This window comes from Nicotiana attenuata, unplaced genomic scaffold (genome assembly GCF_001879085.1).
Source record: "Nicotiana attenuata strain UT unplaced genomic scaffold, NIATTr2, whole genome shotgun sequence".
Classification (NCBI taxonomy): Eukaryota; Viridiplantae; Streptophyta; class Magnoliopsida; order Solanales; family Solanaceae; genus Nicotiana; species Nicotiana attenuata.
Window position 1 is genome coordinate 64,633 of NW_017672417.1, and position 13,380 is coordinate 78,012.

A 13,380-nucleotide genomic window follows, 5' to 3' on the forward strand; every position below is an offset into this window, starting at 1 on the left:
ACTTAGTTTAATAGTCTTTGTTTGAACTGATATGCAGATTTTGTGAATAGCTAAATTATGAGTAATTGGTGTTCATCGCGTTGTTACCAGTTGACTGTTATGTTTAAGTCCTGAATTTTAGCTCCTCTGGTTTCTTACTTCACAGTTGTTCAGTATTACATTGCAAACATGAGATGTGAAACAGTGAAAGGTAATCATGCTTTCTGTATTGTTTCCAAGCCAGGGCTTACTACATTTTTAGTACAGGTACATGAGTTAGCTATATAAAAGATACTTTTACCAGGATTTTTTTCATCCCTAGGACTCGAACCCGAGATCTCTGGTTAAAGGTGGAGGAATCCTATCCAATCCGCAACAACCTCTGGTGGATATAAATGATATATTGTAAACTATACACTCTCTTCTATCTGCTAATGCCTTAATATCTCTTCTTTTCCGTTTAAGTTATTGTACTAGTGGTTTTTTTCCTTGCTTGAGGTCTCTTTTACTGGGCTATATGACAGTGTATCAGCAAGGGGAAGTTAAGACTCCTTAAGATTGATGATGTTTTAGTGTGATCCATCTTGATGTTGGTTACAGCGCCATAAATCTTGAGCAATTTCACAGTCATGTGGTCCAAGTCCATCATGATAGCAAAACCTGAGAAGACTGAGGCTACAGGGGAGTTATGTTTGATGACGACAATGAGGTTGTTGATATTGAGACAATTTCTGCTTGTTTTCTTTCCTCAATTAAGTCAAACTCTCCTTGAGCTATGAACTAAGAGAGGCAGCAATTCAGTATGGTTGCAGGGTTCTTTTCATGGTTTTTTTTCCAGAAAACAAAACACATGAATGCCATGAATTGGGCAAATTCATATCCTTTATTGCAAGGCTAATGAGCAAGTATTTTTGAAGATATCAGTTTGAATATGACTAGATTTTGAGCAACTGTACCCTGCCTTGGATCTTACATTTTTGTCAGATGCCAATTGCTCAAGGAGGTATACGATCTTTGTGGTGATTGTTTCTGTTATTACTTGAATACCATATTGTTCCTTTTTTAGTTAAAACTGTGCTTCAACATTGTAAGTTACTCTCTTCTTTCAGTTCAAGTTCACATAGTGTTCACAGTTGCTTTCATGCAATACATTGCTTGTGCAAACAAACTTCTCTTTTTTTTTAAAAACAAAAGAAAAAGAAAAAAAGAGAAAGAAAAATCGAGAAAAGATGACGAAAAAAGGCAGCCCAGTACACTAAACTCCCGTTATGCACGGGGTCCGGGGAAGTACCGGACCACAAGGGTCTATTATACACAACCTTACCCTGCATTTCTGCAAGAGGTTGTTTCCACGGCTCAAACTCGTGACCTCCTGATCACATGCAGTGGCGTAGCCAGGAATTTCGTCAAGGGTGTTCAAACTTTAAACAAGTCAATAAATTTTTTGTCGATGAATGGTATACTAAAATTTTTAGATCAAACTACGTAACATTTAGTTAAACAATAAAAAAACTTTTAATAAAACTATAATTTTATAAATCAAAATTAAAATAATAAAAAGACACATTAGAAATTTTACTAATAAAAAGTAAGCATACCAAAGACAAGAGATAGCTTAAAGGATTTATAGTTTGTAGAGAGCTTTTGCTGAAAAAGTTATTGTAGAGCTTGACTTTTAATTATCAAATTTATTTAAAAAAATAACTTTTAGGGTCCGTTTTGAAAGCCACTCGGTAATTAAAATTTGTGTAATTACTAGGGTAGTAATTACACAATATAGTAATTACGGCGACCTGTTTATTTGTCATAACATAACTACAGTGTAATTACACAATCAAATTAATTTAAATGAAGTAATAAACTTAAAAATTAATATAATAAATATATGCTTATAAATGATTTTTTATAAGTATAAATGATACCAGATTTGGTATTTAAGATGCATATTGTTTCTTGAATATACCTCAATTAGTAATCGTATATTTATAACTAATATTGTAAAAATAATTGACATATATATTTTTTAAGTTAATAATTTAGTTTAATTAAGTATAAAAACTAAAAATATATGTTTTGTAAGAACATCATGTAATGCATGTTTGATAAGATGAATTAATATTTACAAATATAATGTCATAACATTATTCAAATATTTGACAATACCAATCTATCAATTCTAACTAAAATACGAACAACATGCAATGTGAAATAACAAGCCAGTACTATTAAAACAAGTAAATTGGAACCATAAATATAACAAAATTTCAGAATCCAAAAAAAAAAGAAGAGTTTAACATATGTCAAAGTCAAACTCCAACATAATAAAAATAAGTTCCAATATAACTTAAGATTAAGAAACATAGTAAGTTTATAACCTCATTAAAAAATAAAATTCTACTTTAATGACATCACTCATTATATGCCAAGTTTGTTAATGACTCATTATTTCTAATATTAGGAGGTGTAGTTTCAAAAACTAGAATAATAACGCAGTTACGCTGAATGAAGAAAATAAAACAAATAAAATATACTAGCAATTACATGGAATCATAAGAAGTAAAGGTATAGAAATAATAGATAAATATCGTACACAGAAAAAAATATTTTAAAATTAAAAAAGAACTTAAAAAGTAAGAATAAAATAAAAAGAAATTAAAATAATGGAAATAAAAAGTTATAAAGAAAATAAATTAAAATAAAAACAAAAAGGAGAGAAATTAAAAAGTAACAGTGTAATTATACAGTGTAAGTACCACCAATTCTCACATCCCCTTAGGAATTGGATAATGTAATTACACCTCTCCAATTACAACCAACTCCATGCTAACCAAGTAATTATTTGGCCAGACAAACATGCCAATACTCAAATCCAATTTCTAGGTGGCTTTCCAAACATACTCTTAGTTAAAAAATATTACTTTTAAGATTAGTTGTTTATTTCTCCATACATTTTAAGTCTTAAGAGTTATTTTATTAGATTGAAAAAGAATTAAATAGACCACACATGATGGTCTCCGTTTAGTTATGGCAAATAAAATGGCCAGAACTTTGAACCCATGAACAACGCTTCACTTCGACACCCTAAACCGCTCACTCAACTGTTTTAAAGGTGTTCAAATTATAATATATAACCATATAACGCAGTATTTAACTTATACACGCAATGTATATTTCAGCAAATGGTGTGCGTTTGACCCCCTCCCCCTCCCTTGACATAGGGTGGCTATGCCCGCTGGTCACATAGCAGTAACTTTACAAAATATAAAAAGTATATTTCCATGCGGTTGATAATTTTTCTTGTAGTTTATTATCTTAATCACGATAAAGATACGATTGTTAGTATATGTGACAAGTTTCTTAGAATTACAAAAAGTGCTAAAAAAAAAAAATATTGAAATAGGAGCACCATAATTGAAGAAACGATCAAACCACAAATATTGGGAGAGTAACATACCGAATATCATCAGAAAAGCCAATTAGCTTACCGTTATCCAATCAAAGTTTATCACAAGCTTGTGTTGTGTAGAAGTATCTCCATAAAAATAACACTGCAATGACCACTCCAAACAAGATCAAAAGTTCATGAGAAATATTTTAAATAAAAGTTGTGATTCAAAATATTTATACTTATATAATTATATTTAAAACCTAACAAATTGATGTCTGATACTACCAAAAAAATTTTGACCTAATTTTTTTCCAAGAAAGGAATTTCTGTTAAAGAAAAATTAAAGTGGCTTAAACATCTTAATTGAAACAAAATAATAATATAATTACATTTAGAAGGCAATTGGGCATTTGGTCTAGTGGTATGATTCTCGCTTTGGGTGCGAGAGGTCCCGAGTTCGATTCTCGGAATGCCCCTTTTTTCTCAACACTTAATTTTTTTGGCTCAATTTCAACACTAGCATATTAATGCCACTCTGTTTCAGTGATTTAAACTGCCTAATTTCTTTGCAGATTCTTGGACACTTGCTTATTAATGTTCATACAATTTCCTTACAGACTGATATACATGTTTACCTGTTTTATAACTTTTAATGAATAAGTAAATCCAACCTATTTTACCTCTCTTTGTTGGCCGTGAAACAAGCCTTTGTTTGCCTTTTTGTAAGAGAAATATAGTGATGTTTGCACTACTACTATATATGGCCTTAAGATAGCTGGAATACATTCACTGCAAAAAAAAGAAGAAGAAGAAATAATACTACTACAACAAGAGTATTAAAATAAATTTTATTCCTTAAAAGACAAGATCCATAATTGATACTACTATATATACTCTTAAGTCTCATTTTATACGATAGTAAATACTATTTTAGAAGCATTTTAAAATATTTTAAATAAAAGTTGCTATTCAAAATATTTATACTTATATAATTATATTTAAATCCTAACAAATTGATGTCTGATACTATATAAAAGTTTGACCTAATTTTTTTCCAAGGAAGGAATTTTTGTTAAAGAAAAATTAAAGTGGCTTAAACATTGTAATGTAACATTTTTAAAACGCATTTTTATTCCAAAGAACCAAAGAGGGTTAATTGTACAAATTGAAATAAAGGAAAAGGAAAGGAAAAGTAAATTAATAAAAGTACTCATTTACCAAAGGCCATGGTAGTGAGTAGTGTGTAGCAGTAGAAACTCGGAAGAATATAAAAAGGCAGAAATTTCCCTCCAAATAAAGAAATTTTGCCACTTCTCCCTATTTTCCCTCCTTTAATCTCTAACCCTACACTTACACCCCCCCCCCCACTACACCCACAACCTCTCCGGCGGATTTCTCCGACGTTTCCGATTCAATCCGATTTGATGCAGTTAGTATTTTATTTTTGTGTACTTTTCCAGTTTTTTTTTCTTCTAAATTTATTTATTAATTATGATTTATTTATTATTTTTTGGTATGTAATTGTAGATGAATTAAAATGGAAGACGGTGGAAAAAAGAATGCGAACAATCCTGACCTGAAAAGGGGAATTTTGAGTAATGACAATACACAACCAGTGGAAACTCAAATTTCACCCGAGTCATTCCCAGGCAAGTTTATTTTTAATTTTTCTAACTTTTTTGGGGGTAAATTAGGGTTTGTTGATTATTCCTAAATGTTAATATAAGGGTTTCAATTTAAAGTTTCAATTTTCTTGCCTGTAAAGGATAAAGAAAAAAAATAATTGAATCCTTTATTAACAGAAGATATCTTCACTGCATCAATAATCTTTGTTGCATTATAAAGTTACTTGGAGTTTGATTTTATAAGCAGATTGAAACTGCTGTGACGTGGTTATATTGATTAGCCATGGTCAATTGTTAGTTAATTGCTAAAGAATAAAAGAGAACATATGCTCAAGTTTGGATTTTTAATCAAATAAGTGTGATACGGTGTACTCTGTTGTATCTTTTGAATGAAAAGTTTGAGATGTTACTTCTTTTGTTTGTGCTTTTTAAGTTTTCGATTATCACTATTTGTACTGATACCATTGTTCAGAGAGGGAACTCTTCAAGCAAGACTACTGCTCCCTTTGCCCCACCTAATGTGATGCAGTTACAATTCGGAGAGTCAAAAAAAAATTTCTTTAACCTCGATGCCTGTTCAATGTGTTAAATTTTTGTGACTTATACTACTTTTTACGTAGTTTCCAAATATGTTAATTTTATTTCAAAAAATTTGAAGATCCTATGCTCGAATTTACACCTAAAATTAGATAGTTTGACCCTTGTACTCCGAATCGCATCACATAAAGTGGGAGGGAGGGAGTACTACCTTTCTCTTTAGGATGAGAAGGGAGTTTCAGAAGCTTAAGAAAATGCAAAGTTAGTCAAATATATGGGAGATACTTTTTTTCTCTCTAAGATTTGGAACTCTAATTTGAAATTGCTTTTTCCCCTAACGATACAATTTGGTCTATATTTATAGGGAAGGATCCTGAGTTGTACCGTAACCAAAGTATGGTTCCTGCTGATGACCGTCTTTTCTTCAATGATGCCTTTGAGACCCAACTTGTAAATCTTTGTGGTGAAAACCAGTTTTTGGATTTCGGTGGTGAAACACAAGTGGTGGATTTCGGTGGTGAAACACAAGTTGTGGATTTTGGTGGTGAAACACAAGTGGTGGATTTTTGCAGTGAAACTCAACGGGTGGATTTAGGTGGTGAAACCCAAGTGGTGGAATATCATGATGGTCTACAAAATGAACGCATCCGGACTTCTGAAAAGTGCAACGTCGAAGTTGCCGTAGATAGTGAAGGAAGTGATAGAACTGAGGTCTTGTGCGATACTGAAGAGTTATCAGATGATGATTCAATGAAACACAGCTTCAGTTCTATTGATCAGGTGAAATTTACTAAAAGCAGCAATTCCAACACGGGTGATGAGAGTTCGATTTCACAATCAGATGTTCTAAGCAATGACAAGCATCAATCAGGTAAATTGGTTTCGCTATCATGAGATAATTCGTTTTAATCAAGTTCTAACGCTGTACATGTTTGGCCTGTCAAGTTCTGACGCTGTACATGTTTGCAATTAATTGAAATGTTCTTCTACTAGTGTAAAGTTGGACAAAACATTTTGCGTCATCCAGTTTTTAAAATTCACTGTAAATAGGCCTCCTCACTTAGCTGGATCTGTATATTCTTTGCCAGTGCGTCAACTATCATGTATTTTGATATTTAGTATGTAATAGCTGACTTTGGTTCTGAACTCTATGTGTCTACAGTTGGTCATTTCTGCTGTATCCAGGAAAAGTTTTACTATTGAAAGAGAGGCTTGGTCTTCGCTTTGTCAGTTTTATATTTTAGAATCTGGATTTCTCTTCTCTTATTCGGTACATGAAAGTATTTAATATACACTTGTATGCTGGTACTTTTAGGTGGTTGATGAATTCCTTTTATGTTTTCAACTTCTATATTCTAGCCATATTCGTTATCAGACAGAATGCCTTTGAAGATTTGATAACAAAGCTGCTTCTGAATTTTGGAGGTCTTATAATCATGTATTTTTTTCAGGATCTCTGCTACGAGGGTTTACTTCAATCCGTGCTGCATCTGTCAGGGCTTCTGGTTTGGCTGCTTATGACATGAGCCATAAAGGGACAAAAGGAAGTACACGGTCTATTAAAAATGACAATCTTCTGGAGAAGGAAAGTGCAGGCCAAAATGGGACATCTATGGTTGGACCTCAATCTGAAGTCAGGAAGGAGCTTAACCCGAATGCTTGTGAGGAGTATGACGAACAAACGAATGATGTAGGTAATGGAAACCGGTGCAAAGTTGGTAGTTCAGCTGTGAGGAAACTTTTCAGAGATGAGATACTTGTTGAAATTAAAGGGTCAGAAGATGGCAACAATGATGCTCAGAAGACAGTGGGCTTGCCTCAATTTGCCTATGAAGATGGATTGGCAGGCTTAAGTTATGTAGATTCTCAAGAACCTGGAGAGGAGTCTCAGGCCAATGCACTAGATGTTGTTGACAAGTTTCTTAAGCTCAATCCTTTGGATTTTGATCAACATATTGACTTTGGGAAGTCATCCATTGGAAAATCGAAATTTGTCTCTGCTGCAAAAGGGACAAAATGTTTGGCTCGGAGAGCAGCTGGAATTGCAGATGCGGAGGGTGAGATTTTTGATTGGGATGACAATCGTGAAGATGAAGGAGGTGGAGAGTTTTTCCAGAAGAAAAAGGAACTTCTTGTTGGCAGGAGTCCTGCTACTGAACCTCCGAAGCGTGGTTCACTTGATCCCTTAAGACGGGGAGTTAAAGGTAGTGGAGAAAAGGAAAAGCACCCGTTGAGCAGCAAAAAGTTGAAGGGTTCCCCCCGTTCTGATTCTAGGTTATTGTCTAGTAGAAGTAGAGTGAAAAGTGAGCTATCAAAGTCCAGATCTAGAAAAAACTTTGTTAAGAAGCTGGATGAACAACTGAATTCGGGGGCTGGTGATGGAATGATTGACGGTGGTAATGGAGACGATGTTCCTGACATGCTAAATGTTGGTTTAGATACTCAAATAGCTGCTGAAGCTATGCAAACATTATGCTTTGGAGCTCCTGCACAGGAAAATGATAGTAGCAATGAAAAGAAATTGACGGATGGTTCTTGCGAAGATCGAATTGATGATGAGAGTCTGTCAAAGCGAAGGTCCTCCAAGAAAAAAGCACGATCTTCAAGAATGTCCATGAGCACAATGCAGAAGGATGCCAGATTAGTTGAAAAGAACTATCCAGAAAGAGTGAAACAACAGAAAACTATCAAGAAGCAAGGCAATGAAGAACAAGGGGCCGGATTAAAGATGATCAAGCCAAATATGACGAAACTCCATGCTTCAAGGGGAAGAGAAGAAGAGTTAAGACAGGAAGAAAGACCACCAAAAGCAAGCGCAGGTTCCATGTCTGTCAAGGATTGTCTCTCCACACCTGTAGCTCGTCGAACTAGGCAGCACCAGGTAGAGAGTCAACCAAAAAGACGTCTGTCTGCCACTGCCACTTTTGATAGAAGCGGGACAGATGCTGACGCTTGTGAGACTTTGATGGATCGAGGTACACTTACTACCAATCAAACTGCCAACCTAAGAAATATGGAATCAACGTGGGCCAGCCTTTCTGCTGTAGACTATCCCAAGGGAAGAAGAAGTCACCGGAAGATGCCTACCATGGGGCCAGAGACCACTACTCAATCTTGTAGAAGGTCAAAAAGATTAAGAAGTGACCAGACAAGTACTTCAATTAATGTCAGCACAAAAAGGAGAAAGTTTTCACCTGAATGCACTCTCCCCAATATTGCATCCTCAGAGAGGGGGTCTCATAAGAAGCTCTTACAGGAAGGCATAGATAAAAGACATCTGGATGGTAACAGCACTAATGATGCTTTTGCTGATGGAAATGCAAAAACAATTCTACATAAGTCCATGAAAGATTCTAATAGGAAAACTAATGTAGAGATAACAAGATCTGTTGATGAAGCACAAGGAACAGAATCTTCAACAGGAGAGCAGTGTAAAGCGTCAGCTTCAGCATGCACCACTCCCACCAATTCAAAAATCCAGAAGAATGCTGTGTCACCTATTTGTATGGGTGATGAGTATCATAGACAATCGTGCAGGAAGAATATGTCAAGATCATCTCTTTTGAGAGAAATCACTTCCTTACATTCTACTGGAACACAAATTGGCTCCACCTTAAAAGATTCTAGGAAGAGGCGAGAAATGACTAATGTTCGAGTCTTGTTCAGTCAGCACCTGGATGCAGATATTACTAAACAGCAAAAGAAGGTAATTTCGCTATGATCTTTTCTTTGTTTGTGCAAATATTGTATGTTTTAAACTGGAATCACCTTATCATCTCTTCTTGCAGATCTTAGCCCGGTTAGGAGCCTCAAGCGTATCATGTATGTCCGATGCCACTCATTTTGTGGCTGATGAATTTGTTCGCACTAGAAACATGCTAGAAGCTATTGCTGTAGGGAAACCTGTGGTGACACATCTATGGCTTGAGAGTTGTGGACAAGCTAGCTGTCTTATTGATGAGAAAAACTATATCTTGAGAGATGCAAGAAAGGAAAAAGAGTTCTGCTTCAGCATGCCAGTTTCATTAGCACGAGCATGCCAACATCCCCTTTTACTGGTAAACATGCTGCCTTGAGTGACTATTAGATGCAGCAGCTGTGCTTTTCCTTTTCTCATAGTAATTTATTTTCAGGGATATAGAGTTTTTACCACTCCAAATACAAAGCCTGGTAAAGATATATTGGCAAGTTTGGTGAAGGCAGTTCATGGTTTGGTGTGTACTCTACTCTTTACCCCCCCTTTTTTTTTCACTTTAAAATTCAACCATCCTGGATAAGATATTCATATGCTCTATCCACTCACCTGAATCATCTTCGATGCCACAATTTGGTACCGTACTAAGTTCCGGTTTGAAAAAAAAGGTGTTGTGTCAAGTCCAAAGCAAGCAGATTCAAAAGGTTCAGTCTATCTCCTCATATATTGGTGCTTCTGTGAATACCCGAGATAAAACCAGTCTTTCATTTGTATGGTCAGGAGGATATGGTAGAGTGTATGCTTCCTATCCGCTATAAATGCAACATGATTAGTTATGAAAGATTAGAACCAGCCTTATTAAATATGTTGAATATCATATATTTCAGTGTGTGCTCAAGATGATGTCCATGGTAACATAGGTGATAAGTGGTGACATATTAAAGATCATTAGTTTGACTTTTTAATATTAAGATCTTCATTAGTTTTGACTTTTGACCTTGGTATGTAAATAGGATGGCCAGCATTTCCTTAATGCTGATGAATACACTGTTACCATTTTCAGAAGAGAAAAAAGATCATTAGTTTGACTTACGGTAGCTGAAGCAAACATTTGTAACCAATTTTTGGAAGATTTCTTTGATAGGGAAAACAAGTGGTATGGATTATAATCCACACTAAAGATGGATGGATTTGAATTCTTGAAACTTATACTCTGGTTGTGTGTAAAAGTACGTCAAATATTTTGGAATTCCTATAATTTGAAGTTAGTGTCTACTAGTGTTTCTAGTGTTTATCATTATCACACCCTCCATGCCGGAGTTAGCTTAATCAATCTGTATTTTTTCAGGCACAATCCTCTCTCCGTAATTCTAACTATTTTATTGACTGTTTGTTCGTGCTTGGTAACGCCTGTTCCAAATGTTTTTCAGGCAGTGGAGCGACTTGGTAGATCGGTTATGAAAGAGGAAGTTGTTCCTGACGATCTTCTAGTTTTATCTTGTGAAGAAGACTATGAAGTTTGCATCCCTTTCCTTGAGAAAGGTAGACTTCTGATTCTTTTGCCTTGTAAAATCAATAAGAAGTTTTGTATTAAATTTGAATAATCATGCAAATGCAATCCCTTGTTACACCTACAGGATCAACAGTATATAGTTCGGAGCTCCTATTGAATGGGATAGTTACTCAGAGACTGGAGTTTGACAGGTGGTTTCTTAATTTCAACTGCTTCGATTTTTTGTGATAATGATGAGAATTTGGGTGCGTGAATGTGTGGATGGTTCAGCCAAAATATTGCAATATGTGATCCCATTTGCCTCCGAATTTTAGTTGCTGATATGAAGATGAATATCCTCGTCTAACCTGCCATATTTGTCCTGCAGGTACCGCCTCTTCACAGATTATGTTAAGAGAACTCGTTCAACAGTATGGGTGAAGAAAAATAACAATCAATACATCGCTGTTGGAAAATGCAAATAAGGCTTGAGGCTTAGTTGTCTTTTAAAAGAGTGGCGTATGCATTCCTTTAAGAGGCATTTGTATCATAAGTGTAGGTATCTGTAAATTTAATTTGTTTTTAATGTATAGCGTTTCAGTCTTCTCTCATGCAATTTTGTGCTATATAATTTGTCCTCCACGGTCTTTTTGCAGACAGCTTGTCCTGTTGGATCTTGAACTGGCTTCAGATTCCGACTAATAAGGGACATCCAAAAAAGATAATTCAAGTTAGATGCCAGAAATATTTCATCTACTGTGGTTCAAATGTCGCATGGTCTTTTTTCATCTACATTGAGCTACTATTCTCTAGTACTAGACACAGAAAGAAGACAAGCGATATTCACTACCTTACCTATATCGGTATACACATTTGACTACCAGATTTCTTGAGGTATGAACCACCTCATCACATAAGATGATGAGGCAAAGAAATAAGAGAAAATAGTACAAAGAAAATACATCTTTAACGTGAAAAAGAAGCATATTCAATATCCACTGGGTTTGTTGTTGTTACAATATCTCCTATACAGCTTCATCATTTCTCCATCATACTCATTTCATGCAGGGTTAGATTTTTCGGAAATTTGGACTCGCCAGGAATTAATAGTATCGATGTACATTGCTTGAGACTCATAGAAGCACCAAAACCCAATACTGATGTTATCATTATTGAAGCTGCCAAAGACAAGATTACTCCTCATTTCATATCTGCCAAAAGTGTTATGTGTACAATTTTTTTCTTTTCTGCATTGGGTTTGGTTGCATGAGTTGTGAGTCTGGTGCATCTTTCATTGGTTAAGACTTTTTCATCTAGAAATTTTTTATGGTTAAAGAAGACACAGGACAGGTACTGGAAAATATCCAAGAGGTATCAAATATCAATTGCATAATCTTACCATAGAGTAGAAAACATGTAGAGTAATGGCCACAAGAGCGAACTCTAGAGCGGCGAATGTCCATATGGGCTCTCTAATAGTTGCATGCATTTCGAATGAAAAATCTATAACGCAAGTCGGCTAGTATTTGACAGCAAAAATAGATGCCAAAACGCAAATGGTGCAGCAATCACAAGCGCCTGAGTTTTCATGTTCAAGAGACAGTTTAAAATATGAATTCCACAAATAATAAAAATGTTATAAAGATAACATTCCATTCCATGTAGTTGGTGTCATCAGATAAAACTCCACCTTTCTACTTAAAGAGTTTGAAGAAGATATAAAAGTTGATGGATGACATTCCCCACGTAGTTGGCGTCATCAAATTCCACCTTTCAACTTGAGAGTTGGCAAAAGATATATAAGCTGATGGATGTGCATTCTATTCCAATGCTGCTGACAGCAAGCGCGCGCACACTCTAATGTTTTAATTGAGAAAGGAAAGGTAATCAATTCTACAAATTATTGTTTGATAAAACTTTATGGACTTTTTTTGCTTCCTAAGCAAGGTGGACTTTTTAGGCAAATAATCAAATGAAAGAGTGCAATGAAAAATTAATGCTCAATTTTATTATGTTTACTAGTTTAAACTCTAATGAAATTTTACATAAAAGGACAAGATAATGGTCTAATTTCTGAGGCAGAGGCAACAACACAATTATGCAGAGACGATATGTTGGAGAAAAAATATTGCTTTTAAATGCATCACCAGGGAAGAATAGGTAAAAATTGTGTGGGGTAGCTACTTTTTAAAGTGGTACTTACTTTTTATCCGGCATTTTTAATGCTGAGCAAAAGTAGCCACTAGTCTATTAAAATTAATATGAAAAGACGGTATTACCCTTTCCTTCCCAAACGGAAATACGCCATTTTCATATTCTTTCCTTACATCTCATGAACTCTTCTACTTGTTCCTTTTTCACTTTCTTTCTTCCATTCCCATTCGTTCAATAAATGAGGAATATTATTCTTAATATACGCCATTTCAGATTCTTCATCTTTATCTTCTCCCAACTTAGTCACAATTAATAGTCAACAACTGCACTTTGTTTAGGCACCATATTCCAGAGTTATTACTTAATTAGAACTCAATTTATCTTCTTTTCTCCCAGCAGCTGCACGTAAACCCATCTTCTTTGTTTAAAAATTGAAATTCCTATAAGACACTATCGCCATATATGTTATTTTGTATTTAGTCCTTAACTTAGAGTTACAAGCACAGAAATT

General features: G+C 34.8%; 1 protein-coding gene and 1 non-coding gene across 3 annotated transcripts; both read left to right on the plus strand.

Moving 5' to 3' along the window:
• The first annotated feature begins 3,771 nt into the window (after positions 1-3,771).
• Positions 3,772-3,843, plus strand: TRNAP-UGG. Its single transcript has one exon. It is a non-coding gene; the product is annotated as a tRNA-Pro (tRNA).
• Positions 3,844-4,608: 765 nt separating this feature from the next.
• On the plus strand, positions 4,609-11,711 carry LOC109213116. 2 transcript variants are annotated; one of them, XR_002065956.1, is made up of 10 exons: positions 4,609-4,796; positions 4,895-5,016; positions 5,894-6,400; positions 6,981-9,235; positions 9,318-9,587; positions 9,663-9,743; positions 10,654-10,765; positions 10,861-10,927; positions 11,104-11,270; positions 11,372-11,711. XR_002065956.1 is itself a non-coding variant. In XM_019376880.1 (9 exons), the coding sequence occupies exons 2-9, from the start codon at positions 4,905-4,907 to the stop codon at positions 11,198-11,200; spliced, it is 3,501 nt and encodes a 1,166-aa protein (XP_019232425.1). In that variant the 5' UTR covers positions 4,609-4,796; positions 4,895-4,904; the 3' UTR covers positions 11,201-11,711. The 2 variants fall into 2 exon arrangements, 1 of the variants encoding a protein (XP_019232425.1); XM_019376880.1 differs by having other exon boundaries at positions 11,104-11,711.
• The last annotated feature ends 1,669 nt before the right edge of the window (positions 11,712-13,380 follow it).

Excerpts from the sequence above, each read along its gene's own strand:
- LOC109213116 (XM_019376880.1), top strand. The coding sequence starts at position 4,905 with ATGGAAGACGGTGGAAAAAAGAATGCGAACAATCCTGACCTGAAAAGG. Across the intron at positions 5,017-5,893 it reads TTCACCCGAGTCATTCCCAG|GGAAGGATCCTGAGTTGTAC; the intron begins GCAAGTTTATTT and ends CTATATTTATAG. Across the intron at positions 9,236-9,317 it reads TTACTAAACAGCAAAAGAAG|ATCTTAGCCCGGTTAGGAGC; the intron begins GTAATTTCGCTA and ends CTCTTCTTGCAG.